The following is a 27,345-nucleotide window of genomic DNA, read 5'->3' on the forward strand; positions in this document are numbered from 1 at the left end:
TTTTACTCTCACATTTCTCTATTACATTCCATCAGCAATTCCTCTGCCCAAATGATCTTTGGGCTGGAATCTTTGGTAATGGTCTTCACTCTCTGCAATACTGGACACTTTAGAGGATTCTACAAACTTGCTAATCATGACGTATGTTTTCATCCAAATCAATGGCATAGATGACAAACAGCAATTGGTCCAGCACCAAACCTTGTGGCACCCCATCGACCACAGGCCTGCAATACAACCTTGCAGCATCACCCTCTGCTTCCACGTGGCTCGGTACACCACCATCATTTACAAATTTTCTGACGATACCACAGTAGTGGGTTGTATAAAAAAGATGATGAGTCAGCCTACAGGAGGGAGACTGAAAATGTGGCCGGATGGTGCACCAACAACCATCTCGCACTCAATGTCACCAAAACCAAGGAGCTGACCGTTGACGTCAGGAAGAGGTATATGATCCAGTAATCGTTGGTGGATCAGATTAAGTTCTTGAGAGTCACTTCCTTGGTGGATCTTTCTTGGACCCTAATGGCATCAAGAAGAAAACACATCAGTGCCTCTACTTCACCTGGAGATTTGGTGTGACATCAGAAACCCTGGCAAATTCCTGCAGATGTGTGGAGGAAAGTGTGTTAACTCAGCTGCATCACCATCTGTTATGGGGTCATCAATAGCCCTGAGTGTAAACTGCCCTGGACATCACAGGCAAAACCCTCCCCACCACCAAGAACATCTAGTGTCACAGGAACCATCAAAGATCCACACCACCCAGCACACACTGTTCTCGCTGCTACCATTAGGAAAGACTCACACCTCCAGGTTCAGGAACAGCTGCTACCTGCCACCATCAGACTCCTCAACAACAAACTCAACATGGGACCCATTTAAGGACTCTGACTTTTCCACTTTTTCTTTTTATCCTCTCCGTACTGCAGTCAGGTTGGGGTTTTTTTGCACAGTAAGTGGCAATTCTGCCTCGCCCACAGGAAAGATTAGTGTGTGTTAATTTTAAATTTAGGATATACAGCATGGTAAAGGGCTATTTCAGCCCTCAAGACTGCTACCCAATCAACCTACAACAGGACCATGGCCCTCAGCTTCCTTCCTAAAACCAACAATAGACTACTTGGTCTTGGTGGCATCGAGAACAGGATTGTTATTCTGCCATCACCAGGTTGGCAAATTTGGATAGTTTAAATACATTTTGAACCATTGATAAAGACCCCAATGAATGCAGCGTTATACCTTAAGTTTAAGAGTGTAAACATCTGCAAGGATAGGTCCTGGAACCTCTATTTGAATGCAATCAGGAAGAAGGCTCGCCAGCAGCTATACTCTGTGTGGAGTTTGAGGAGATTCAGTATGTAACCAAACTCAAAAATTTCTATGGGTGTACGATGGAGAGCATTCTGGCTGGTTGCCAAAGCCTGCGACATCATAGGCACTGGTCTTCACTCGATTAAGGACATCTACAATAGGCAGCGTCTTAACAAAGCAGCCTCTATCCTCAGATCCACACCACCCAGGCCCTGCCCCCTTCACTCCACTACCATCAGGGAAAAAGATACAGGAGCCTGAAGATGAGCACTCAGCAGACAGCTGCCACCCAATTCCTAAATGAACAATGAACCAGACACCACCTTTGACATTTTCTTGCCTTTTTAAAAAAATTATGCAAGGTGGTTTATGGACACATTCTGGTCCTGCTGCCAAAACAGCCATGTTCATGACAAATTCTGATGAGCATCTAGATCAGAAAGGTGGACCATTGAGTGGTGAATAGGATTCAACTCTTGATAAGAGTAAAATATTGCACCTTATTACATCAGAGCAGGTAAATCTTGCACAAAGCTGATCTGTGGATCAGAAAGACATACTTTTTAGTTGCAACTCAGGTGGATAAGGCAGTGAAGACAACACCTGGGATCACTGAGGTAATGAGCAAAGGTTGTGGACTCTTCATTCAGCTGTACAGTGTAAAGAATTGATGAGACCACACTGTGAACAGTTGTGGTTGCCCAGCTGTAAGGGCATTCACCAGGACCAGAGGGGTTGAGTTAAGGAATTCAGATAGCCTGGCCCTTTGTTTTGACACATATACAGATAGGGGCCAAGAGGGACAATTAGGACTAGGTCAGAATGCCAAATTGGTCAGCAAGGAGGACTGATGGGGTTGTTCCAAGCTCTAGGACAGCCTGGCATACATATATCTGACATACAGGAGGTACAAAGTAGATAACCTGGAATTTATTTGCAGGGCATGCTAATGGAAAACTAAGAAAAACATAGCCAGTGTTTCTAAAGGTCCATTAACAAAAGGAATCACCCCAAGGGACTTCATTGATCAGTATCAAAAAAAATATTAGACCGAGATGTTCTAGGAGAGCTTCACAAGTTTAAAGTTATGGGGAAATTACGGACAAGATTAGAGAGGTGATGCAAAAATGAAATTCTGCGTGCAAAAGGCCAGAATGCATGGATGGTAGCAATGGAATGTTAAGGGGGAAAAATGCAATGGAATTCAGCGTTGGCTTGTGGGCATGGATAATATGAATGGAATTATGGCAGGTCGATGAAGTAGCCATTTCAATGAACAGAGAAGTTGGACCATGTTAACGGAAGCTTTTTTCCACATCAAGTATATAAAATCATGGGAGGTGTAGATGAGAGGCCAATCACCTGCCTCAAATAGGGATGTCTAAAACTCGACAGCGTAGAGGATTTAAAGCAGATCTGTGGGGTAATTCACTCCACACAACTGGCATCTGACAGAGGAACAAAAGGGCCCATTTCTTTGCACAACTATGCGTTCTCCAGTTTCTGGCCGCCCACTCCCTGTTCTCCCTTCCCTCTCCATTCAGAGCCATGTCTCCTCGTTTGCTGGTGTGCCCTCCCTCCCACTATTTTGTTCATACTTCTACCTGTTTTGCCCATCCCTGAAGGGCTCAAGCCCAAAACATTAGTTCTGCATCTTTATCTTTGCTATACAAGACAGTTTGACCAGCTGTTTCTCCAGCGTTGTCTTTTTACTTCAACCAGTGTCTGCAGATTTTCACGTTTTACTTGACAATAAATTTGCTACGTTTCTTTTGGATAACAGACAAGGATCAAAAATTCTGAATACAAGTCACCTGCTACAGGTTATTTAACCTGTGACACATTGAAGCTATACTTAGCCATGTCATTAACAAGGATTTGAGTGAAAAATGGTAGGTGTGATTGTAGGAAATGCACCGAAATGCAGTTCAGCCAGAATCTAGAGGAGACAGATACATTGCCAACATTACAGCCCTCCTTCTCACCTGGAAATTTTGTTGAATGTTGGTGCCTTGGTTATCACCTGCAACATGTCAAGTAATGTTTGTTAAGCATAGTACAGGATTGCTGCAGAGAGCGCCAAGCTTGGTTATCTGATGAGCTGTGAATACAAGACTCGAGGAGGACTGGTTCCCACATGCCACACTTGGCAAAAGAGCACACTGTCAAGTTCAGTCAGTGGAATATTCCACTTTTTTTAACGTTTGGACTAAGGCTTGAAGTCCCAGAGTCCTTTCCTGATGGAAGTTCTTCAAGTCAATAAAATGTCAAAGTGCAAGTTGCAGAGTCGTTGGCAGAAATGCAAAACCAAAGAAACAGCAAACACCAGTGATACGCAAAAGTTTATTGACAAATTTTAATCAGACTATTTAAGGGGTAATGTAGAGGTCTCAATAACTGCCCATTTTCTCCTCTAACCAATTTACCTTTAAGTCTGCAATGCAGAATTATTACAGCAGCAGGAGCCCCTTCACTGTGAAGGTCTTATACTCACTAGAAGCAACTCAATACCTGATGTATTCATAGGTCCACAATACGGCAAATGTTCACCCAAGCCAAGACCTCACTGGTGGACACCTGTCCATAAAAGTGCACAAATGAATCGCGCAGCTTTAGAATTGGGTTTATTGTGCATTACACCGTAAAAAGGAATTTAACATTCACCAACCAAGTTTCACAAAGCTTGAGAAGTATTCCAAACCATTTGCTAAGATCGTCACTAAAACTTACCCATCTTAAAAAAACGAGAACTTCGTGCTGAAAACTTCCTTCACTACAGCATAAAACAAAAAAAAAACTGAGGATTTCTGTTAAATGGGAAACTGAAAATGTTGGTCCACTTTGAAAAGTTCACTTTGAAGAGGCCTTTTCAATAACCCTCTGCAGGTGGCTCCATTTGATAGCCATTTTCAGGTAACATGTATCCTTCTGCAGGCTGTGACCCCAGGTCAATATACAAGTCCATGCTGCTTTCCTCAAATTGCTCTGGAGCCCCATTATTATCTTGCAACTTGTCAGATTCCTTGTTCCTCTCTCTGTCCCTGTCCCGCTTGTGATCCCTATCCCGGTCCCGGTCCCGCTCTCTCCTCCTGTCCCGGTCCCTCTCCTTGTCCCGGTCCCTGTGACTTCGCCTACGGTCCCGATCTCGGTCTCTGTCCCTGTCCTTATCTCTATCCCGGTCTCGATCCCTGTCTCCCCTTTCCCTATTCTTCTCTTCTGATTCTGATTTCGGTTCAACTGGTTCACCAGGTGCATCAACCTGTGGTGCGTCATGGTGAGGCCCGTCGCTTGTCTCAGGCTGTTCTACATCTGTACGCTCTTCTTTCTTATCCTTATCCCTGTCCCGTTCTCGCTCTCTCTTACGGTCACGACTACGGCTGCGCCTCTTGCGGTCTCTATCTTTATCCTTATCTTTCTCTCTGCTTCGCTCACGGCTACTACGGGCTTTCCTCTCTTCCTTATCTCGACTGCGTGATCGAGGGCGCCTCCGTTCTCTGGAACGGCTTCTACGCCGCTCCCGCTCCTTATCCCTTTCACGGCTACGCTCATTGATCTCACGACGATCCCGTTCTCGTTCTCGCTCACGGTCTCTGTAGGAAGAAAATGAAGTTAATTCAAACTATTCAAAGATCCCCAGGGCATTGCTTCAGACCAATCCTCCTGTCGAGCACTCGTTTGGAATGGGACAGACCAGTGAGGTGACACCAGTTGCAAAAATTCAAATGGTTCAAAAACCAGACCATGTTTTATTGATTTTTATTATTTTCACTAAGTGCTCAAATTGTCTGCCGTGTTTCAAAAATTGGAATCATTCTTTTGGACAGTGCAGAAATGCACAACTTTATTTGGCATTGTTACCCTGTGTTTAACATAGTACAATAATTGGAACACGGCTCTACAGCAGTGATCTGCATAGGGCAGTAAAGCCAAACTCTGGCAATCTAGCATCTTAGAAAGCACGGACAAATTAGGTCAAAGGGCTTGCCAGAAATTCTAACAATCTGGCATCAGGCTCACTCCTTCATCCAGAAACCAGATTCTGTATGTCGCCTTGTGTGCTTTTATATTTCCCATCTTTAAACTCACCAGATTTACAGAAAAAAACTTGTTATACCTGCTATATATGGAATAGTGGCATTATTACATTAACAGAAGTAAGATTTAACAGCCTGGTCCAGTACTACCAAAGTCCTTTGGGCTCTGTACTTGTAAGAGTTTTACTACATAAACATTCTCACAATGAACCCAGCTGCCACAAGCAGCGGGCTGCAAAGGGATCAACAATGACATGTTATACTTCACAGCATTAGGAAGTAATTATCCAAATTAGTTTCCATTATAGTTTTTAGTTCCCTGCAGCCCCTCCACTCCAAACTGCAATCGCACACCAGGAAAATCCAAGCCTCTCTTCCACAGTGCAATCACTTGTAGCAAGCTACAAAAATAAACAAGTTTCAACTACATGAGCAATGGTCAGACTTTCTGGAGATGGGTCTTAAAGCAGCAAAATAGACCCAGTTAAGCTTGTTTGTTCACTGGCTCTGGTAGACAAGAGGTTACTTGCCTTTTCAACCAAGTTAGCATTCCAACAATGTTGCTAAACCAGGAGTGGACTGTAGCCTAGTGCAAAGTCTTCCAATGAATGTTTAACAAGATCTGACAAAAGGCTGCTCACTTTCTACATCACATCTTACCTCTCGTCATATCGTGGTGCATCATCACGACCTGAATGCTTGATATTAACATCTGCACCACCTCTGCGAGTTCCCCCAAGCCCACCACCTGCAGAAAGAAACCAATAATCAACCATAGGAAATTTAGAGTGCGGTTGCCCTTTCACCTCGATGGGAACAATCAAACATCAGCATTTGGCTCAGGGCTCCACACTACATTCCTTAAAATTACAAAGCAATTATTTTATTCATTTTAATAAACAAAAGATTATAGAGCAGTGGTGGGAGCAAAGGAAGCATACTATTACAAATGCTTTAACTTAAAAACAGAAGAGAGCAAATTAAAAGTCACTTTGAAGTACAGTAAAGATTTTACCCATGGACTAGTACAGGAGTATCTGGTCACCTTTCCAACTCAATGCTCTGAAGAGCTATGCATGATGCTAACAATTAAAACAACCCAAATGAACAGGAGTGACCTTAACAAAAGGGGTCTGATATACTGAATCAAAGCGCAAGAACTCAGAACACTTTCAGCTTCAAGTGCTCTGTTCAATGTAGATAATTCAAGGGTGTGTGGACCAGTCCGAAGTTCCAAGCAAACCGATTAGATAGCGTAGATTCAAGCTTTTGAGAATTTAAATGCTTGCATTCTTTTCCTTAAAACAGCAATAATCACAACTAGCTACAGAAAGCAGAGAAGCACATTCTGACTAGATTACCAATGGTTTCCAATTTCTGCAGGAGTTGCTACATATCCAGCCACTTTTACAAGTTATGCAGTTCTAAGCACTCACCAGGTAAATGCTGCCATGAAATGATCACAGCTCGCCTGCAGCGACACAAATCTACAGATTTGCAGCAAAGGGCTCCATGTGGCCCTGAACCTCTAATGGCCAGTTTCAAAAGTCAATTTCTTGAGATTGGACAGGAGTGTGGACACCACACCAATCTATCAGGCAACTGTAACAATGGCTTTTAAACTTACCAAGCCTCCTCGGGCGCCATCCTTTGACAGTACGGCCTCTCTCCACATCAACCAGAACTCTCCTCCCATCAATCTTCTTGCCATCTGCGTGTTTGTATGCAGCTGTAATAGATCGTGCCCAGCACAGCAACTAAAAGTCAGTGGGATTCAACACGTCAACCCCCCACCCAAACCCTCCCCTTATCAAAAAGGAATATTAACTATCCATGCAGAAACAAAACCTTTTAGGGAAGAGTTCTGTTTCGTAAACCACCCCCCCCACCCCCCTCCCCCCATTCCTTCTTCAACACTTGGAACCGGGCTGTTAAATTAAAAGCAAGATCCAGGGCTGGCTCCTCTCTTTCTCAATACAACACTGGATGCAAATAAACTGGTTTGTCTTATGACAATTAGGTTTGATACCTTTAGGATACTTAACTTGCGTTGTAAGAGTCAGTTTCATTGAGAAAATAGAAGAGCCAACCCTAGTGTATAACAATGAACCATGAAATCTAATCCTGGAAGGGAAAAAAAATTAGAACCATTAATTGAATCCATCACTCAAACACACTTATTCACTCAAACAATACTGTCTCGATTCTCAGGGAATTTAAACCCCACAACTAAAAACCAGGTAAAAAAAACACTGGTTGTTTTGCAACAGAAAATGGAAACAAACCAATTCTGTAAAAGCAACAAAACAGGAAAGATTTTGAATGGTTGAAAGCTCTTGTACAGTTATCAACTGTCACTTTATTCAACCACAAGTAGCAGTACAGCCCACTCAAAATTATTAAGAGAGTACTTTAATTCAGGAATGACCCAAGAGTGTCTTGGATCCCAAATTGACTATTTTCAGCCAGACCTAAATAAAGAGGGAATGGGAGTTTTGTTACACAAATATAGCAAGGTGCACCTATGGTCTTAAAACTGGAAATAACCAGAGTGGCAAAGCAAATCAGCAAGATGGGAAGGAAGGAGTCAAATTTGAAAATTCTTTCTACTCCACCCCCCCCCAAGAGTTGGAAAATTCTTTTTGGATGGTGGTGGGGAGTCTTCAGGTATTCTTAATATACTACCAAAGTAGAATATTATTTCCCCAACTCCAGTCCTTCCTCAGAGCCATTATAATTGACATTACCTTGACACACTTGACAAGGAAAAAAAATTCACAATGCAACATCTTTGATTTTTTTTTCTGGCTGACCACAGCTCTGCCACTTGAGCTTGGAAAGCTTTAATCTCTAACCAGTCCCTTACCCTTCAGGGCTACGTTACCATTTCATTGCTGAATTCATTTTGAAGCCCAAGATTTTTCTGAAAGAGGAGAAACCGCTCCTCCTTCAAAATTAGCATAAATTCAGGAAAAAAAAACTGCAACATGTATTTTTGCAACCTAGTTCATTATTTTCATTCACTGCTTTAGTCACACCTAAAGAAACTATAGAATTATGCTGTCAATCATACTAAAACTGGGCCATTGACCCGGGTTGCAAGATCCTGTGTTAATTTGGGTTCCATCTGCTATATACCACCAGGGAGAAAGAAAAATGGATAAAAACAGGAACTAGAGGGATAAAGAGAAAAAATAAAATTGATATAAGCACTACACAGCACCACTAACAAAAGAAAAGAGATTTTACCTGTACGTTTACTTACAAAAACTGCACTTTAGCCCCCTGCACTCATGAAAACCGGGGTGCGCTATCTCGCCAACAGATGGTACAATGTTCAGTGTATCGACTTCCACTGTTTGTAACTTTCTGCTGCTGAGGATTTATCCTTTACTTACTGCATCTTACCTGCTTTCAGCAGCGATTAGGTTTTTAAAGAATTTTCTACATCGGGCGTTTGATTACTTTAACAAGCATAATCAAAGGATAATATATTTACTTATTTTTTTTAAAAAAAACGGCATCAGCGAAAAATGTCTGACTTGTGATTTTTTTTCTCCTTCCAAATTTACTTCGATGTCAATGCAATTCGAATGTCCAAAGAACACCATCTACAAAACTTGATCCACAGAACACATTTGTTTTTCTTACCATTGATTGCTTTGTGTACTAATAAACTAAAACTCTGATCCTAGCTTTTACTTCAATGTCCCAATGACATTGTTCTCATTTGACACAAAACCATTGCACTTGGATGTGGGAAAAAAACTTGGCTCAAGATTTGAGGTGGCATATTTCAAACTGGCTTAGAGCAAACAAAATCATTTGCGCAGCAATATTTAACTCCATTCTCAAAATGTAACCAGGCCTCAGTCAAGAGACTTCAATTGTAAAGATGCCAAATACCACCTTACCATGATTTGTTGGATTTTCACAATTTTTGATCAACACTGTATTTATGAGACAAGAACAGGATAAACTCTCCCCCAAAATAGTAATTTTGCATATTTGAAGTACGTGCTGCATAATTTTCAACTTGCAACAGGTCAAAGGACATAAAACATAACATTCCCACTAGTTAAAAGTCAAGGATTTATTTCCCTCTTTCACCAGGACACAAAATTACACTATTTCCTATAGCTAGCCAATCTTATTAAAAGGTACCAAGTCATGGTAACAGCAAAATGAAAAACTGAGGATACTTAACCTCTGGGATATTATTCCGAGACTGCTCCAAGAAACAATTCTACTCATTCTAAAAGTTTCAATCAAAACTGCTCCTTTGTGTATCCATGTTTAAAGCTGGAAGGAACCATGGAGTACAAGAAGTCTGCACAATGACTGGAGCTGCCTAATTTCATGCGCGAGACCCATAAATATCCAGAGTGCAATGCAGTCACAAGACTGGCAATTGTTTATCCAAAACACATTGCATGTGCCAGTAGCAGATCAAATAAGGTAGTTCTTCCAGTGGTTAAAAGCTTCAACAAAATGTGAGCAATTAGACAAATACACTGAATTTTCTGGGGATTTGCTCAGATCAAAAAGAGAGTGGGTAGGGGAAAACACAAGATACATATGAACCATTAACACAAAACTTTTTGCCAAAATAAAAATATCTTTAAAAAGTATGAAGGGGTTAAAAAAATGAAAAAGCTATGGTGGGGGGGGGGGGGGGGGGGAAGAAATGATCAGAACCTACTCAACAGCCTAAGTGCAGCAGGGAGATTTATTTGCTCACTTGTTTTCTTATCTACATGTCAAGGTAATTAGATTCATTAACAGAAATAGATAACCTCAATTAATGGAAATTAGATCCAGACAATTTCAAGGATCTAGATTAACATATGGCAGCCTAAACCAGGTGATACAAAATTTATGTAGCATTTCCACAATACATCTCAGCTTACCATTGACCAAAGAATGTAGATGCAAATTACACTTGCAGGTCCCAGTTATTACACAAAAAAATACATTTTTCAAATGCAGTTTCTTGCCAAACCAAGGAGAAGAGATAGCAAATCTCCCTGTTTAATACCAGGTATTCTTTGAACATTCGATCTATAATGAAAAACTCACACAAGCCAGACAATCTATTCTGTATTAAAAAAAACGTTTACCGTGTTTTACCAATGTAGTTAAAATACCGTTTTACCAATCCAGCATTGCTTCTGTGTTCTCGCAAGCTTCCATTTGCTTGGAGTATCAAAGGCCTCCGCGATGTAGACAGGGAATCCCTTCACACATCTTACCTGAGCACTTGGCTCAAATTTACTTGACGTGCATTTTTTTTTTGAACAATGTTTTTAAAATGGCTCTTTATGTTAAAAAATATTTGTTAATGTTTTAGGTACACATGAATGGGAACTGAGGTGCAGAATCCCCTTTTGTAGGCCTACAATCTTGTGTTTGGAGATTTATAGAATTTAAATGGAAGATATCAGGGCAAAATGGAGAAAACAGGTAAAAAATATGGATTCTATTAAAAATGTTTTCACTTGCATTACATTGTCAATAGGCATATTATTCCCAGTGCACAATGTTTATTTAATGTTTCCCAAAATTATGGTCATCAAGCATTTTCTTTCATAGTGGAGCAAATGTCCGGAAAGAGAGAGGAGAAAAACAAAGCACACAAAAGAAAGCATTTTATACCCAGACAGAAATCAAGGTATCACTCAGGGAGCAAGTTTCCATCTCAAACCAACCTGGGAGCATTATTCGAGAGAACGTTAAAGGATGGCATTTTTTTTTTAAAAAAAAAAGAAAGACCAGCCCAGCTAAGGAAGATGTTGCAGCTCCAAAATCTATGAAATTGTTGTCATATTATGAATGCTGCGCTTATTTTACAAGGCCATTTTAACTGTTAGATTAAATTTCAAATATTTTTCAGAACTTCACCTGAGAAATGGATAGTTTTCTTGAAGACCAATTGGATAAGATCACGTTTAAAAATTCTGATAATCAAGATTTCAAGAAATATTGCATACGATTTACTTTCAAATAATTTTAAAGATCAACCTATGTGATTTTTTAAAAATAAATCTAACCATTTTTTAAATGCATGCATGTGATTTTAATCCTAATTAAATAAAACTGGAAGCATCATTACTGTTAACAATCTAACCTCGATTTACTGCACCCAAAATACCCACTTTCCTAAATTACTATTTACAAAGCTATGCAGGTGTTACATACACCCCTTTTGCTGTGTTATCAACAAATTTAACCACAAAGAAATCTTTCCTCCTTTAAGAACTGTAGTTGACAAAAGCCCCTTTAAATTCCTAAGGAAAGTGTAGAGTTCACTTGAGCTGAAAACTCTAACTATTTTTGCCTAATTAAAATAAATGGGACCCTAAGTGTTCTGGGACAGCTGGTGCTTAAAGTCAAATTCTAATCCAGCCTCATTCTGCACAGTACCACAGAGTGTCAAGAAAACTCTCAGTATCAGAAAGGGAAAGAATATTCAATCAAATGGTAACTCTGCCAAGGTATCACCTATATTTTAAACTGGGACTGCCTCTACCCTAATACTGGGAAAAGGACATTACACATTTTAGTTCTGTATCTAATTGGGGACAACATTAGGGGAAATTAAACCAACAATGCAGATACCAAACATGAAGTTCAAACCTGAACTATTGTCTCGCCATACAAATCAACTCATGCAATTACATTCTAAGTAGAATCAAAGAATGATGAATTACAGACAGCTGCAATCGGCACACCAAGTCTGCTTTAGTATTGGGTCGCAAAAGCCAGCTAAAACTAGACAAAAGGTATACTGAAATTCACATGAAGAATTAAGGAAATAGCTACTTCATTTACAGTGGCAAGGAAGCCAAAATCATCTCTAGATGCACTTATGTTACAATTGACAATCTCCCATAAAAACACGGCAACAAGCCCAACACACAGATGATAGTGACACCTGATGCCAGATTAGGAATTAGTGCCAAAATCAGAAATTAAGATAGTTAACTTTAAAGAGAGTAAGAACTGTAAGGTTTGGTCATACTTCACGTCTGCAATTCAAACTGACAGATTGCAATGCTATAGCTAGGTTGACAACCTACATACATTGCAAACTCTCTAGACTTTCAGCTCAGGAAGTTAGAGGGGCCAATTCCTATAAACCAGCATTAAAAAAGAAAATCAAATGGATATCTGCACAACTACTTTTGCAACATTGAGTCCTACTCAGTCTTCAGTGGTCAAAATGTGCTACAATGCTGTCAAACTCAGCAATGTCTAAATTTCTCAGTGGGAAAATTTTAAATGATCTGTGTATGTATGCATACGAGTTTGTGTTGAATGGTTAGGTCCACAAGATAGGAATGAAAAATTTAAAAATATTGATGAAATAATTAAACTGAGTTTCAAATCTATTTTCCTAAATCTAGATCAAGTACAACCCATACTCAAAAGTATCACCCACCAACCACAGAAAATGCATTAAACAAAGCTACTCTAGCAGTGTGCAGAAGCACAGTGACCCAATCATGGCTGCCTCTAGGGTCTGCAAAATTTATTACAAGAACTAAACTCACTCTCCTGTGGTAAAACTTTCTTGGCAACTTATAACTTAAGCCTGGGATAAAGCTAATAAGCCATCTCCAAAGCCTTGCATGAGGAACTAAGTAACAATATTGGAATTTTTTTTTCAAATCTCCCACTTTCAAAAGTAAACACAGGATTATCAAATCTAGTATTGGGTAAATGGTTCACAATTTTCTGGATTGGCATGCAGTCTAAAATGCTAATACACAATGGGATAGAGATATACACACACAGGTATATGGAATATGTGGAAAAAGTTCTTTGTGTAGAGAAAGATTCTCCTTGCAAATTGAGAAAAATTCTAACCTACACTAAGCATTTTTTCGTGTCAGTATAGATTTCTCCAAATAATGCTCCATGGCTTGCCAACAAGTAGCAAAATGTCTTAATTGGTCAAAATCTTCACATCTCCTATTCCCTGCCAAAAGTCTACTAATAGCAGCACTTGGCTAAAATAATCCAACTTGACTAGCACATAGCTCACTAAAAAACCTGCAGCAATCCCGGCCACTTTGAAACAGAATCTAAATTTTCTCACTCCCCTGTGCTATTCTTTTCAACAGTATCACAAAGCAACTGCTCAGAAGTTTTTAAAAAGGTGCAGATCCTAAAGACAGAAGAGACAAGGCACCGAGTTCCTTTCCCCCAAACAGACCAAGTCCTAACAAGCAGCAAAAGAGCCAATATCCCCCTCTCCAAGAGTTGTGCTTAGTTTTCTGAACCGCCTCGTGTAATATGTGTATCCTCACCCAAACTGCCCAGTGAAAGTTAGATCTATTTATTGGTTTTTTTTAAATCTCTCTTTCCTCTCACTGTGGTGATGTATTGCGAGTTCTTACCCATCATACAAACCCATATACCAACCATACAATGAGATGTAAGGGGAGCATTAGCATCAGCTGCAAGCCAGCAGTGGCATTTGCCATCAGAATGGTGGCTGCAGTGACAATAGAAATAACACAGAATTAATATACCCCTGCTTGCAAACAATACACAATTCACAAACAAACTTTTATTAAAGAAAAATATAAGCATCAAGACCCCTTTCACAAGATAGTTTTTGTTCTTGGTAAAAGCTGAAAAGAATTTAAGTAAAATTTATGATGCAAATTTTCACCAAATCAAAACTTGTGCTATGCAGACAGTTATGAACGAAGTTAAGGCAGAATTTTGGGGTTTGAAGATGATGCATGCAGGCAAAGCAATAGAAATACTGCATGGTCAGAACAGACTTTAAAATCCATTTCAAAATGTAGCACGAACAGCTACTGGTAATTAATATAAACAGCAACCTGGTGACCATATTGAACTGTTGCCTGCTTAACCCAAGTCCTACTGAATTGAGCCCAAATTAAAATTTTCATCAGTCCAGCTTGACACATGAAAGGTCAGTTTTTCAAAACCTTTAAAAGTGAAAGGGGCCTAATGATGCAAACTAGGAGGAAAAAAAACCCTCCCCACCCCACACACACACAGTGAATAACTCAAAATATCAAATGGCAACATGCCTTCATTAGTTTTTTTTGTTCTTCACACAAATAATTTCCAATGGTGTGAATACTTGGGACAGATTCTCGAGGACATGTACATCTTCAATTCAATGAAGGGGAAAATGTCCTTAAATCCTGCGGTTTGAACCATTAGGATCGCAACTCACTTGAGGCCTTCCCATGGAAGGAGGGAAGCAGCAACGATGCACAAAGGATTAAAAAAAATCCCCCAAATGTTAATACAACTTTAAATTCTATATTTTAGGGTAGCCAGGTAGCATCATCATTTCAGTTTGAAGTTGTGCCCTGGCACAGATCAGGAATCAGTTCAACAACTGGAAATCATTGGGACAGAAATCCAAGTGCACTCAGCAGCACCTGGTACCAATCATTTTCCCCTATTAATAAGAGGACATGTTTCCATCTGCACAATATAAAGAAATTAAACAGGAGCTCCAAAGCAAGTTCTCAGTACAAGGTAATAATCAAATATAAATTAATATGGATGGCACTACTATACAACTTCCAATACACTGGAAGAAAAAGCATACTTACCACACCCTTTTATCATAAAGTATCCTTACTGAACAGCCTCTACAGACTATCAGCAAATTATGCTGGAACAAATACAGTCAAGTCTTGATAAACATACCAGGCCCAAGTACTGGTGACAGGAATAATTTACTTTTAATGCACATTATTAAATTAGGGACAATTGTATGGTTTCGTTCTCGTCTTTATTGGCATGTGTGCATCTCTCAAGACTCAGCTGTACTTATCCAATTTTGAAATCTGTTCCTAACATTTGAGGTTGACCTTTCCATCTTTATTCTATGGGGAGGCTTTGCACTGTGTATATATAGCTTGTGAAATGCTGTCAGAAAATGCAGCTGCAGACTTGATTTATAACCTTTTAAGCGGTTATAAATTTCCTATACCTCAGCAAAAGAAAAACAAGTGCTGAACAGATACCCCAGTGAGCATGTGCTCCAATTCATTTACAGTGGGCGGTACAATTAGCATAGCTGTTAGAGCCTCACTACTGGTGCTGGCAACTCTCCACTACAAGGAGTTTTGTAGGTTTTCCCCTTGGGATACCTCCAGGTGCTTTAGTTCCCTCTCACATTCCAAAGATGTACAGAGTTTGTAGGTTAATTGGTGACTTGGGCTTATGGGCCTGAAATGCCCGTTTACTATTTCATGGAATTTATATTTAGCGTTTTGAAATCAAATGCTTTTTTTCCTCTAATAGGCTACTTTTTAAGAAAGGCTCAATCGACACAAAATAATGATACCCCACATTGGATAAAAAGGGAGGTTTTTTTTTAAACATTCCTGTGCTAAGAATATAATGCTTTTCAAATAGCTCCACTAAACACTGGACAACACCCACAAAGCCACTCCCACATGCATAATTATCAATATACTAACTGGCTAACAAGGGCTGAATTGATAGTCAAGAAGATGAGCTTGGACACTAAATCTACATTAATTGATGAAATTAGAATCCTTCAATTAATGCAGTCAAAGCATTAGAGATATTACATCCTTGTTAGGTAAAAGTATGAACTCCCCTAGAACAATGCCAAGACACCAGTGAACCTCATTGCTCAAACTCACTTGCTAAAAAAAATCAGCCTCGCATCTTGGCCCCAACAACATACAGTAATCTAATTTTGAGGGAAGTGAGGCTCACTCACTTAAACCCGCTTAGACCACAGGCGAAGGAGCAGAATTAGGCCATTCAGTCCATCAATTTGAATCATGGCTGATGCAATTTTCCTCTCCACCCCATTCTCTTGCCTTCCTCCCATGACTTGCAATACACAATAATCAAGAACCAATCAACCTCCACTTTGTGTGTGTGTGTGTGTATATATATATATATATCTCTCCAATGAGGTGGCCTCCACAGCTGACACCACCTGGCTGAAGAAATTTCTCATTTCCGTTCCAACCTAATGAGCAAGCAATTCTGCCTCACGCTATTGATGACCAGGATTCAGTTGTACTTGTAGACGTTTTAAAATCTGGCTTGAATTCTAGGGTCAACCAGAGGACTGAATTTATACACCAAGAAACCCAGCACCATTTTTAAAATGGGAAATTACATATCCAAACATACTTAAATGGTGTAAACTTTCTGCACACCAAACGTTTTCATCTACTTGATTCTAGGCACACCTTGCAAGATCCACAGTGCATTTTGATGTGCAAAAATAAAATCAACTTTCAAGAAGCTGTTGAACACTACAACGAAATGTTTCCAACGTAATTTTTCTCTTAATTCCAACCTGGAACAGATCCCAGCAAATGCATCATTTGACCAAATCAGGGAAAATAGTTAAGATACCAAAGAAACCAGAGGCTCAAGTCTGCACTCAGCAAGCAGCCTAATGTTGTACAACCAGAGTGAGTACCACATATGGCTGCAGCTGAACTGAAACTGAGCTATCCAACTCCCTCCCCACCCCAGAAACACACAAAATACTTACAATGCATATCTCGCTCGTGTTCATATTCAATAAAAGCGTAACCTCGGGGCTTGCCAGTCCGTTTATTATATACCATGTAGATCTTAAAAATAAAGGAACCAAAACAGTATGTCAAGAACTGAATGAGATGCAATATTAAATTACAGTAAAACCCCTAGCATCCGGCACCTCCAGGGATTGGTAGATTCCCGATAAGCATATTTTCCAGTTGCTTGAGACTGTTGTGTGAAAGGAGAAATAATGGCAAGGCGTGCCAATTTTAAATGCATATTTTTACCCATTTATTTTCCACAATTTTTTTTGCCAGTTGCTTGAATTACAGAAAGCAGGGTTTATACTGTACTTAGAAAAGCAAAATTCCCTCATCTGATTATCCCAGTGCCAATTTAAATGCTTTCACAGCCTACTTTACTCCTTGATAATTAGGACATTTAATTACGTAATATTGGTTAGGATTTAGATTTCTAAAGGATATTGCACAGCAAAAGTTAAAAATTTACTTTAATAACAAGATTCACACGTTAGCATTTGGTGATTTGTGTATTTTAATTATTGGTCCTATTTTTCTGGGTTTGCTGAAAGCTACATGATATCACAAATGTCATGGTACATCAAATTCACACCATCCTTCATCCTCGCGCTACACATCAATTTCACATCCTTAAAACAGCCTTTTCGATACTGAGGCATCTTGGAGTCGGCAGCACATTACACAATGCTGAAGTTTTTAAATTCAACTGTTAAAATTGCCTCAAAATGATGGGTGTCCCTTAAATAAGGATGGGAGAGGTGGAGAAGAAAATTAAATGGTGAAGGTGAAAACTGAAATTAAGCAACACAATAGATAAATCAGCAATCTCAAAAGATCACATTTCTGACCACAGGCCTTTTAACTAAATTTCCAGAGTTGGTGAATAGCTCAGGCTTGCATTCCAGTCTAAAACAGAATCTCGTTTAAAAACTAATTGCTGCCTATTAACTACGTCAAGCAATGACGACTTATTTAATATATACCACTGTCACAAGCAAGTATGCAGTTTGTTGTAGCAAAAATAATTTGTTTACTTATTCGTCATGGTCCTATCCTGTTCAGGGGTCTTGTCGCACTCTCATGGCTCTCAGCCACATGCAGATTTAGAAACCACAGTTAGAATATTTTTATTCAGTTTAGTGCCATGGTTTAAAGCATTCTTATATAACAAGTACATACTCTTTTAATGGGACCATAGACTTCAAATTCACGTCTTAGCTTTGACTCTGTTGTATCGTAGTTCTAAAATAAAGAGAAAATGTGAAGAGCCACATATCGTTATGATACATCTTCAGACTCAGCAGTACTTTTCTCAATGTTCATATTAGCTAAATAAGACATTGATCACTCCGGAGTAATTACACTTTTACTCTAATACCTTCAATATGGCATTTTTTTCTTCACAGAACAATCCATGCTTGTGTTACTTAAAATGAGGAGTTTCCAAACATTAGTGCTAAGAATTCGATTACTACTCCATCTAACAAGACAGGAATAAAGGCAAGGCTTTTGAAAAAAAATTGACAAAGTAAATTTGAGACTGCATTTTTGCTCATCAATGACCATGGAGGTATTTAGCATCATGTTCCTTTTGAACTTGTCCAATTTGAAGGACAGTTAAGTCACTGATGAGGGAATAGTCACCTGCACACCATTATTGTGTATTTCCTTTTCAGGTGACACTTGGAACCAGATCTTTCATAATGTTGCAGCTTCATGATATTAGCAACTTAATTGATACTGCTGACTTGTGATATAAACTATAAAATCCAAATCTATGTAATTACATTAATTTAAATGTATCAGCTCCCTCAAGGGGAATAAAACTTGTGCCCCAATCAACAGTCTAGTTATTATTCATGCCATAACATCACCTCTAATATTACAACACCTTGTCCCTAAAGTTATCCACTAAATTCTTACATGATATGCTATTTACACCTGGTCTCCTAATACTTGCTGTAATTAAGTATAAAACAAGATTATTTTGTACACATGAAAAAGTTCCTGGAAGAAACCACCTTCTTGACATTTTAAACAAAATAAATTTAAAGTGCACAACACATCACACTGCAGAATTGGAACTTGTGATGGAGTCATTAGCCTGTAATCACCTGTGAAAGTAAAATGACAGCATTCTACCAATAACAAAGGACATCGAAGATTTCGCTTCCTGAACACTCGTGGGTGTATTTTACAGATTTGGAGCTGCTGATCACGAAAATCACTGTAACATTTTCCTATCATAAGCCATTTTTTTAGATATAACCAATTTTTGTGATTTCCTGTCATATTTTTAAATATGCTTCTAGCATAAAGGGCAACATATTCATTTTCTGCATTTGCACTTGGACTTCTTCCTTGCTGATCTTGGTGAAGTCAGTGATGAACGTGGTTAAAGATTTCACCAGGACATTGTACCATGGAAAAGTGGTATCAGGGCAACAGGAGCCCATCAATGCTGGCCGACTACTCTTGGAAACCAAAACCAGAGCCATTAGGTGCCGTATCATTATGCGATTAAACATGCTAAATTCAATAAAAATTGATTTAATGTTTCTCCAACTTCCTATGTGATACGGCAAATGTTAAATTATCTTTGTGTTCAACTTGAAGTTGTCTATCAAAATCCTCTTTTTTTTCCCAGGAAGCAAACCTCTTGAAAAAATTTGTTGTCCAGTGATACCTTCTCCCTAACCCCCACAAGTTGAAAACTTACCACTCTGGCAACAAACAGAGTCTTGAAAGCATCACCCTGTGCATTTGGATCATTGTGAGGATCCCCTGTCAATAAAAATGTGAGCTTAGTTGATGCCATCTTGTCATATTTCATATGCTCTTAACTGCACCTCCTCCCCCAAATTTCCTCATTTGAAATCCAGTTTATAATCTACATCTTCAAATGGATATTTGGTCATCTGGTCAAACATTTGTGACTTGGTCCAATAAATTCCTGCAAAGTACCTTGGGACATTTTACCACATTAAAAGCTTTATATAAAAACCACCTAAAAGCAATCAAGTTTAAATGGCCCCATATTAAATTTATCTTTAGAACAATGAAGTTACAGGTGCAGAATACACATCATAAACCAGAGGTAGTTTTGATTTTTTTCCACCGGTAAAGTATATGCAAATACAGCATAATTTTGATGCAGCATGTAAAATGAATGCAGCCCTGCAACATGTAAACCTATTTCACAAAATAAAGGGACAGAAATAGGCCATCGACCCATCGAGTCGACTCCGCAAATCCTCCGAGCTAAACTTTTTTTTTCATCTAGTTCCAAGTTCTGGCTTTCTCCCCCATATCCCTTGATACCTTGACTAATTAGATACTTATCAATCTCCCTCTTTAGCTCCTCCAACGATCTGGCCTCCACCGCTGTATGTGGCAATGAATTCCACAAATCAATGACCCCCTGGCCAAAGAAATTTCTCCTCATCTCGGTTTTAAATGGGTACCTTTTAATTCCAAAAATGTGCCCTCTTGTCCTGGATCACCCAGCAATGGAAAATATTATTCACATATACTCTCCAATCCTTTCAGCATTTGAAATGTTTCTGAGATCACCTCTCATTCTTCTATACTCCAATGAATAGAGTCCACTAAGCACTCCTCATATGTTAACCCTTATATTCCTGGAATCATCCTGGTATTTCTGAATGACCCCTTAAAGTGTTGAGGACAAAATCAGTTTAGACAAAAAAGCACAGTGAATGATTAGCAGAAAGGAAAATGACATTCAGAATACTTACACATCTTAAGTTCATTTTCAACTTCCTGTTGTCTTCTCTCAATCTTCTCACGTCTCTGCAGAAGGAAGATCCTAACATTCAGTATTAAGAAATTACTGGGCAACACCCAGGAATGGAAAATGCCATAAAGAAACAAGGTATCATTCCTGGAAATGAGTAGGAACTCTGAATTAAAATACATCAACAGCTCCTCTACCTTGTAGCAATTCTAAATTCAAGAGTTTGTCCTATCTGTATATAATCTGAAATTACTTAATCATAGCTTGTTCAGTTATGTTGGACCGCAGCTACACTAAGTGGTAATTCTGCCTTGTCTGCAGGATAAATCTCAGAATTGCATATGATGTCAGTCATGTACTCTACAATAAATATGAAATTCTATGTCTCTGGCTGATAAGCAATGATTGGCAGAAGGACTTTGTACCAACAACTGGAACCACTGTCCATGTATTTGCAGAAATCAAGAATTCGATCTGGCTCAGTTATGATGTCTGAATAAAATGGAATGTCTTAAAAGGCCCTCACAAAAATGCTGCTTGAACAAAGTGTCTTCAGGTTTGCTTCTTAAATATGAGGAAATAGTAAACACACTGAAATGCTGTATGAACTCAGCCTGCCTCGCAGAGTCCATAGAAAGTAAAGACATATTACTGATGTTTGGGACTGAGCCCTACAAGGTACAAGCAAAAAGACAGGTGTCTGAATTAAAGAGGAAGAATGGGAGAGGGAGGAGTCCAGACTGAGCAGCATTAATTGGATAAGAGAGAAGGTAAGAGTTGATTGTAGTTGATTCACAGGAAAGGAGCGTGCATGAGGGAAGGAGGGGCTGGGGGAAGAGAGAACTGGAGAAGCCTATGTAAATGCCATCCGCTTGGAGGGTGCCCAGATGGAAGATGAGGTATTGTTCCTCCAATTTGTGGATGGTCTCAGTATGGCAGTGCATGAGACCATGGACACAATGGAACAGGAAAGTGAAATGGGTGGTTACGAGGTGTTCCAGCTATTGAGGAGACAGACCTGAGGTACTCAACAAAGCAATCTCCAAGTCTGCACCCAGTATCTCTGATGTAGAAGAGACCACAACAGGAGTGGAAAACCCCTGCAGATTCACAAGTAAAATGCTTCAATTGGAAGGACTGTTTGTGGCCCCAAATAGTGGTATTGGAGGAGATATGGGTGCAAGTGGAGCATCTCTTCCACCCACAGGGGAAGGTGCCGAGGACGATTAGTGGAGCAAGAGTGAACAAGGAAGGCAGGGGGAGCAATGCCTGCAGAAGGCAGAGAGGGGAATAGGTGTCTGGTGATGAGATCATACAGTAGGTGATGGAAATGCTGGAAGAGGATATGTTGGACATGGAAGCTGGTAGAAGAGGACAAGGGCAATCCTGACCTTGTCTGTGGGGGTGGATGGGGCCAGCACAGATGCGTGGGAAATGGATGATATTTGTGCGAGGGCAGAGTTGATGGTGGTAGACAGAAAGCTACATTGTTTGAAATAGGACATCTGATGATCTGGCATAGAAATGTGGAAAATAGGAAGACACAGCTCCGATTAAATAAAAGAATTATAGCAGAAATATTTTCATTCCCGAATGAAGAACACAAACTTCTCACCTTTCTTTCCATGCGTTCCTCACGCGTCTCAGCTCTCGTTGGAGGTGGGGCATCTCTGGGGTCCTAAAAGTAAATGAGCGGTTAAGACTGCAAACTAAAAGAAATTGACCACTTGATCCATCAGTCTGCACTGCTTTTGACTGCGACTTTAACTCCACCTTCAATAACCTATCACCCACTTAGTTTGTTCTGAATCTTCCTCCACTTTAAAATTATTAATTCACCAAATAACAGGCCTGTTGCCCCAACACATTCATGTTGAGCATTCTGGGCTAATCTCACTTGTCTGCATTTAGTCCATACCCAATATAAATTTGTCCTAATGTCTTTTCAAAGTTGTTAGTGTGATAAAAGACCGAGCATTGCCCCCATCTTTATAAACATAAAAGCATCCCTCAGCTTATCCAATCTCCCCCTATAACACAACCCCCTCCAATCTTGGCAACATCCTTGTGTATCTCCTCTGCATCTCCACCAACTTATTAATGTCCTTCCTATAGCTGTGTACACAAAGTGTTAAACATAACCTTACACACCAGAATCATGAGACTGCAACCTTTCTACGACGTACACTGTCCAAAAAAGTCCAGCAGACAGATCACCATTTTCATCTAGTCCAGTGATACTACTTTCAAGGGACTATGCACTTTTATCTGAGACTCTGATTTACAATAGTCCCCAAAACCCTACCATTAACCTTACAAATCCTGCCCTGTTCTCCTCATACTTGAAAGACTCACAACACACCCTACAAGGTAGTCCACTCCTCAAAACAGCAATAAACCAACCCCCTCTCCCCGCATCCTGCTTCCACCATCCAAACACAAGTTGTCCCACTCTGCCTTCCCCTTATCTGCCAGCTCCTCTGCCCCCAAAAGACTTGGCCCAGATCCATATCAAATTCGCGAACAAAACAAGCAATGCTGGAGTATGCCTGGCTTTGCCCCACCCCAGGTCAATCCCCAGGCCCACCCGAAACCCCCAGATGAAACCAGAGTACGGTTGGCTGTGCTTATCCCAACTCCCCAAGCCAACTCCCCAAGCCAACCCCCCCAGCCTTTGGCTCACCTCGAACTCCTGAACAAAGCCAGCAATGCTGGAGCGTGACTAGCTGTGCCCCCACACCACCAACACCAGCCCCAGCCCCGGGCCCACCCCCCGGCCCCAGCCCCGGACGCCCATCCCCCGGCCCCAGCCCCGGACGCCCATCCCCCGGCCCCAGCCCCGGACGCCCATCCCCCGGCCCCAGCCCCGGATGCCCATCCCCCGGCCCCACCCCCCAGCCCCAGCCCCAGCCCCGGCCCCACTCCCAGCCCCAGCCCCGGGCCCACCCCCACCCCCACCCCCGGGCCCAGCCCCAGCCCCGGGCCCAGCCCCAGCCCCGGGCCCCAGCCCCACTCCCGGGCCCACTCCCAGCCCCAGCCCCGGGCCCAGCCCCAGCCCCAGCCCCGGGCCCAGCCCCAGCCCCGGGCCCAGCCCCAGCCCCGGGCCCAGCCCCAGCCCCGGGCCCAGCCCCAGCCCCGGGCCCAGCCCCAGCCCCGGGCCCAGCCCCAGCCCCGGGCCCAGCCCCAGCCCCAGCCCCAGCCCCAGCCCCAGCCCCAGCCCCGGGCCCACTCCCAGCCCCAGCCCCAGCCCCGGGCCCACTCCCAGCCCCAGCCCCGGGCCCACTCCCAGCCCCGGGCCCACTCCCAGCCCCAGCCCCGGGCCCACTCCCAGCCCCAGCCCCGGGCCCACTCCCAGCCCCAGCCCCGGGCCCACTCCCAGCCCCAGCCCCGGGCCCAGCCCCAGCCCCGGGCCCACTCCCAGCCCCAGCCCCGGGCCCAGCCCCAGCCCCGGGCCCACTCCCAGCCCCAGCCCCGGGCCCAGCCCCAGCCCCGGGCCCACTCCCAGCCCCAGCCCCGGGCCCACTCCCGGCCCCAGCCCCGGGCCCACTCCCGGCCCCACTCCCGGCCCCAGCCCCGGGCCCACTCCCGGCCCCAGCCCCGGGCCCAGCCCCAGCCCCGGGCCCACTCCCAGCCCCAGCCCCGGGCCCACTCCCAGCCCCAGCCCCGGGCCCAGCCCCAGCCCCGGGCCCACTCCCAGCCCCAGCCCCGGGCCCAGCCCCAGCCCCGGGCCCACTCCCAGCCCCAGCCCCGGGCCCACTCCCGGCCCCAGCCCCGGGCCCACTCCCGGCCCCAGCCCCGGGCCCACTCCCGGCCCCAGCCCCGGGCCCACTCCCGGCCCCAGCCCCGGGCCCACTCCCGGCCCCAGCCCCGGGCCCACTCCCGGCCCCAGCCCCGGGCCCACTCCCGGCCCCAGCCCCGGGCCCACTCCCGGCCCCAGCCCCGGGCCCACTCCCGGCCCCAGCCCCGGGCCCACTCCCGGCCCCAGCCCCGGGCCCAGCCCCGGCCCCGGCCCCAGCCCCGGGCCCAGCCCCGGGCCCAGCCCCAGCCCCGGGCCCAGCCCCGGGCCCAGCCCCAGCCCCAGGCCCACCCCCGGGCCCAACCCCAGCCCCGGGCCCACTCCCAGCCCCACCCCCGGGCCCAACCCCAGCCCCAGCCCCGGGCCCAACCCCAACCCCGGCCCCAGCCCCAGCCCCGGGCCCAGCCCCAGCCCCAGCCCCGGGCCCAGCCCCAGCCCCAACCCCAGCCCCGGCCCCAGCCCCGGGCCCAGCCCCAGCCCCGGGCCCACTCCCAGCCCCACCCCCGGGCCCACTCCCAGCCCCACCCCCGGGCCCAACCCCAGCCCCAGCCCCAGCCCCAGCCCCGGGCCCACTCCCAGCCCCACCCCCGGGCCCACTCCCAGCCCCACCCCCGGGCCCAACCCCAGCCCCAGCCCCAGCCCCAGCCCCGGGCCCACTCCCAGCCCCAGCCCCGGGCCCACTCCCAGCCCCAGCCCCGGGCCCACTCCCAGCCCCAGCCCCGGGCCCACTCCCAGCCCCAGCCCCGGGCCCACTCCCAGCCCCAGCCCCGGGCCCAGCCCCAGCCCCAACCCCAGCCCCAGCCCCGGGCCCAACCCCAGCCCCAGCCCCGGGCCCAACCCCAGCCCCAGCCCCGGGCCCAACCCCAGCCCCAGCCCCGGGCCCAACCCCAGCCCCGGGCCCAACCCCAGCCCCAGCCCCGGGCCCAACCCCAGCCCCAGCCCCGGGCCCAGCCCCAGCCCCGGGCCCACTCCCAGCCCCAGCCCCGGGCCCACTCCCAGCCCCAGCCCCGGGCCCACTCCCAGCCCCAGCCCCGGGCCCACTCCCAGCCCCAGCCCCGGGCCCACTCCCAGCCCCAGCCCCGGGCCCACTCCCAGCCCCAGCCCCGGGCCCAGCCCCAGCCCCGGGCCCAACCCCAGCCCCAGCCCCGGGCCCGGGCCCACTCCCAGCCCCAGCCCCGGGCCCAACCCCAGCCCCGGGCCCACTCCCAGCCCCAGCCCCAGCCCCAGCCCCGGGCCCACTCCCAGCCCCAGCCCCGGGCCCACTCCCAGCCCCAGCCCCGGGCCCAGCCCCAGCCCCGGGCCCAACCCCAGCCCCAGCCCCGGGCCCGGGCCCACTCCCAGCCCCAGCCCCGGGCCCAACCCCAGCCCCGGGCCCACTCCCAGCCCCAGCCCCAGCCCCAGCCCCAGCCCCGGGCCCACTCCCAGCCTCACCCCCGGGCCCAACCCCAGCCCCAGCCCCGGGCCCAGCCCCAGCCCCGAGCCCAACCCCAGCCCCAGCCCCGGGCCCAACCCCAGCCCCAGCCCCAGCCCCGGGCCCACTCCCAGCCTCACCCCCGGGCCCACTCCCAGCCCCAGCCCCGGGCCCACTCCCAGCCCCAGCCCCGGGCCCACTCCCAGCCCCAGCCCCGGGCCCACTCCCAGCCCCAGCCCCGGGCCCACTCCCAGCCCCAGCCCCGGGCCCACTCCCAGCCCCAGCCCCGGGCCCACTCCCAGCCCCAGCCCCGGGCCCAGCCCCAGCCCCGGGCCCAACCCCAGCCCCAGCCCCGGGCCCGGGCCCACTCCCAGCCCCAGCCCCGGGCCCAACCCCAGCCCCAGCCCCGGGCCCACTCCCAGCCCCAGCCCCAGCCCCAGCCCCGGGCCCACTCCCAGCCCCACCCCCGGGCCCAACCCCAGCCCCACCCCCGGGCCCAACCCCAGCCCCAGCCCCAGCCCCGGGCCCACTCCCAGCCTCACCCCCGGGCCCAACCCCAGCCCCAGCCCCGGGCCCAGCCCCAGCCCCGAGCCCAACCCCAGCCCCAGCCCCAACCCCGGGCCCCAGCCCCAGCCCCGGGCCCACTCCCAGCCCCAGCCCCGGGCCCAACCCCAGCCCCAACCCCGGGCCCCAGCCCCAGCCCCAGCCCCGGGCCCACTCCCAGCCCCACCCCCGGGCCCACTCCCAGCCCCACCCCCGGGCCCAGCCCCAGCCCCACCCCCGGGCCCAGCCCCAGCCCCAGCCCCGGGCCCAGCCCCAGCCCCGGGCCCACCTCGAACTCGCGGACGAAGCCGGCGATGCCCGAGTACGGCTGGCTGTGCTGCTTCTCGTGCGGCAGCTTCTCGAGCGGCGGCAGGTAGGGCACGGGGTCGCGCGGCGCGAACAGCGCCAGCAAGTTGGGCGGCAGGAACTGGGTCATGGCGCCGCTTCCTCACCACGGCCGGCGGCCTGAAGAGGGGGTGGGGGAACGCCGGGGCGGCAGCGGCCTACCACCGCTGGCTAGTACAACGAGGAGAATCTGGCCGAGCCGCCGCTAACCCGCGCTACCTTGCGCCTGACCTCAACGAAACAAAATGGAGGCGCTCCCCTTCACTCCCGCTGCCGCCGCGTATCAATCCGCGGCCCGGGAGAGGCAGTAGATCGATCACACGACAATGACATCCTCCATTTATTAACTTTATTTAATGCATTGTCAATAGTTTCGCTCTCACTTGATTCAGTTCCTCACTTTCCTGTCCCTTAATTCATGAGGAACTACATTCTCCGTCCTGGCTTGCGGAAGGATATCGGCTCGCTTGATTTCAAAATAACTCGCTTGCACGGCGACGGGCGCGCGCGTGATCCGACCGGAAGCCTCGCCTTCCCCGTGCCGAGAGGCCCGCCCTCCTCAT

At 45.8% G+C, this 27,345-nt stretch overlaps 1 protein-coding gene and 1 long non-coding RNA gene across 7 annotated transcripts in view; one reads left to right on the top strand and one right to left on the bottom strand.

The window, feature by feature from the left end:
- Positions 1-27,345, top strand: part of LOC138747960 (uncharacterized) — a 41,864-nt gene that overhangs the window by 654 nt on the left and 13,865 nt on the right. Inside the window, exons 2-4 of one of the 5 annotated variants that reach the window (XR_011347753.1) lie at positions 10,702-10,814; positions 18,337-18,500; positions 21,146-21,243. This is a non-coding gene — a long non-coding RNA (uncharacterized lncRNA). Of the gene's footprint in view, positions 1-10,701; positions 10,815-18,336; positions 18,501-18,606; positions 18,757-19,577; positions 19,738-21,145; positions 21,244-27,345 lie in introns of those variants that run through there. The other 4 variants (XR_011347751.1, XR_011347752.1, XR_011347750.1 and 1 more) reach the window with 4 other exon arrangements.
- On the bottom strand, positions 3,647-27,033 carry snrnp70 (small nuclear ribonucleoprotein 70 (U1)). Of its 2 annotated transcripts, XM_069907616.1 has the most exons (11): positions 26,727-27,033; positions 22,303-22,365; positions 20,689-20,743; positions 19,650-19,714; positions 18,110-18,172; positions 16,900-16,981; positions 13,779-13,851; positions 7,381-7,475; positions 6,979-7,080; positions 6,012-6,099; positions 3,647-4,907 (listed from the first exon to the last, which is right to left on the bottom strand). In XM_069907616.1, exons 1-11 carry the CDS (start codon positions 26,871-26,873, stop codon positions 4,187-4,189), a joined length of 1,554 nt encoding a protein of 517 aa, XP_069763717.1. In that variant the 5' UTR covers positions 26,874-27,033; the 3' UTR covers positions 3,647-4,186. The 2 variants fall into 2 exon arrangements, with proteins under 2 accessions (XP_069763717.1, XP_069763718.1); XM_069907617.1 differs by lacking the exons at positions 7,381-7,475; positions 13,779-13,851.

Source organism: Narcine bancroftii, chromosome 13, assembly GCF_036971445.1.
Source record: "Narcine bancroftii isolate sNarBan1 chromosome 13, sNarBan1.hap1, whole genome shotgun sequence".
Lineage (NCBI taxonomy): Eukaryota > Metazoa > Chordata > Chondrichthyes > Torpediniformes > Narcinidae > Narcine > Narcine bancroftii.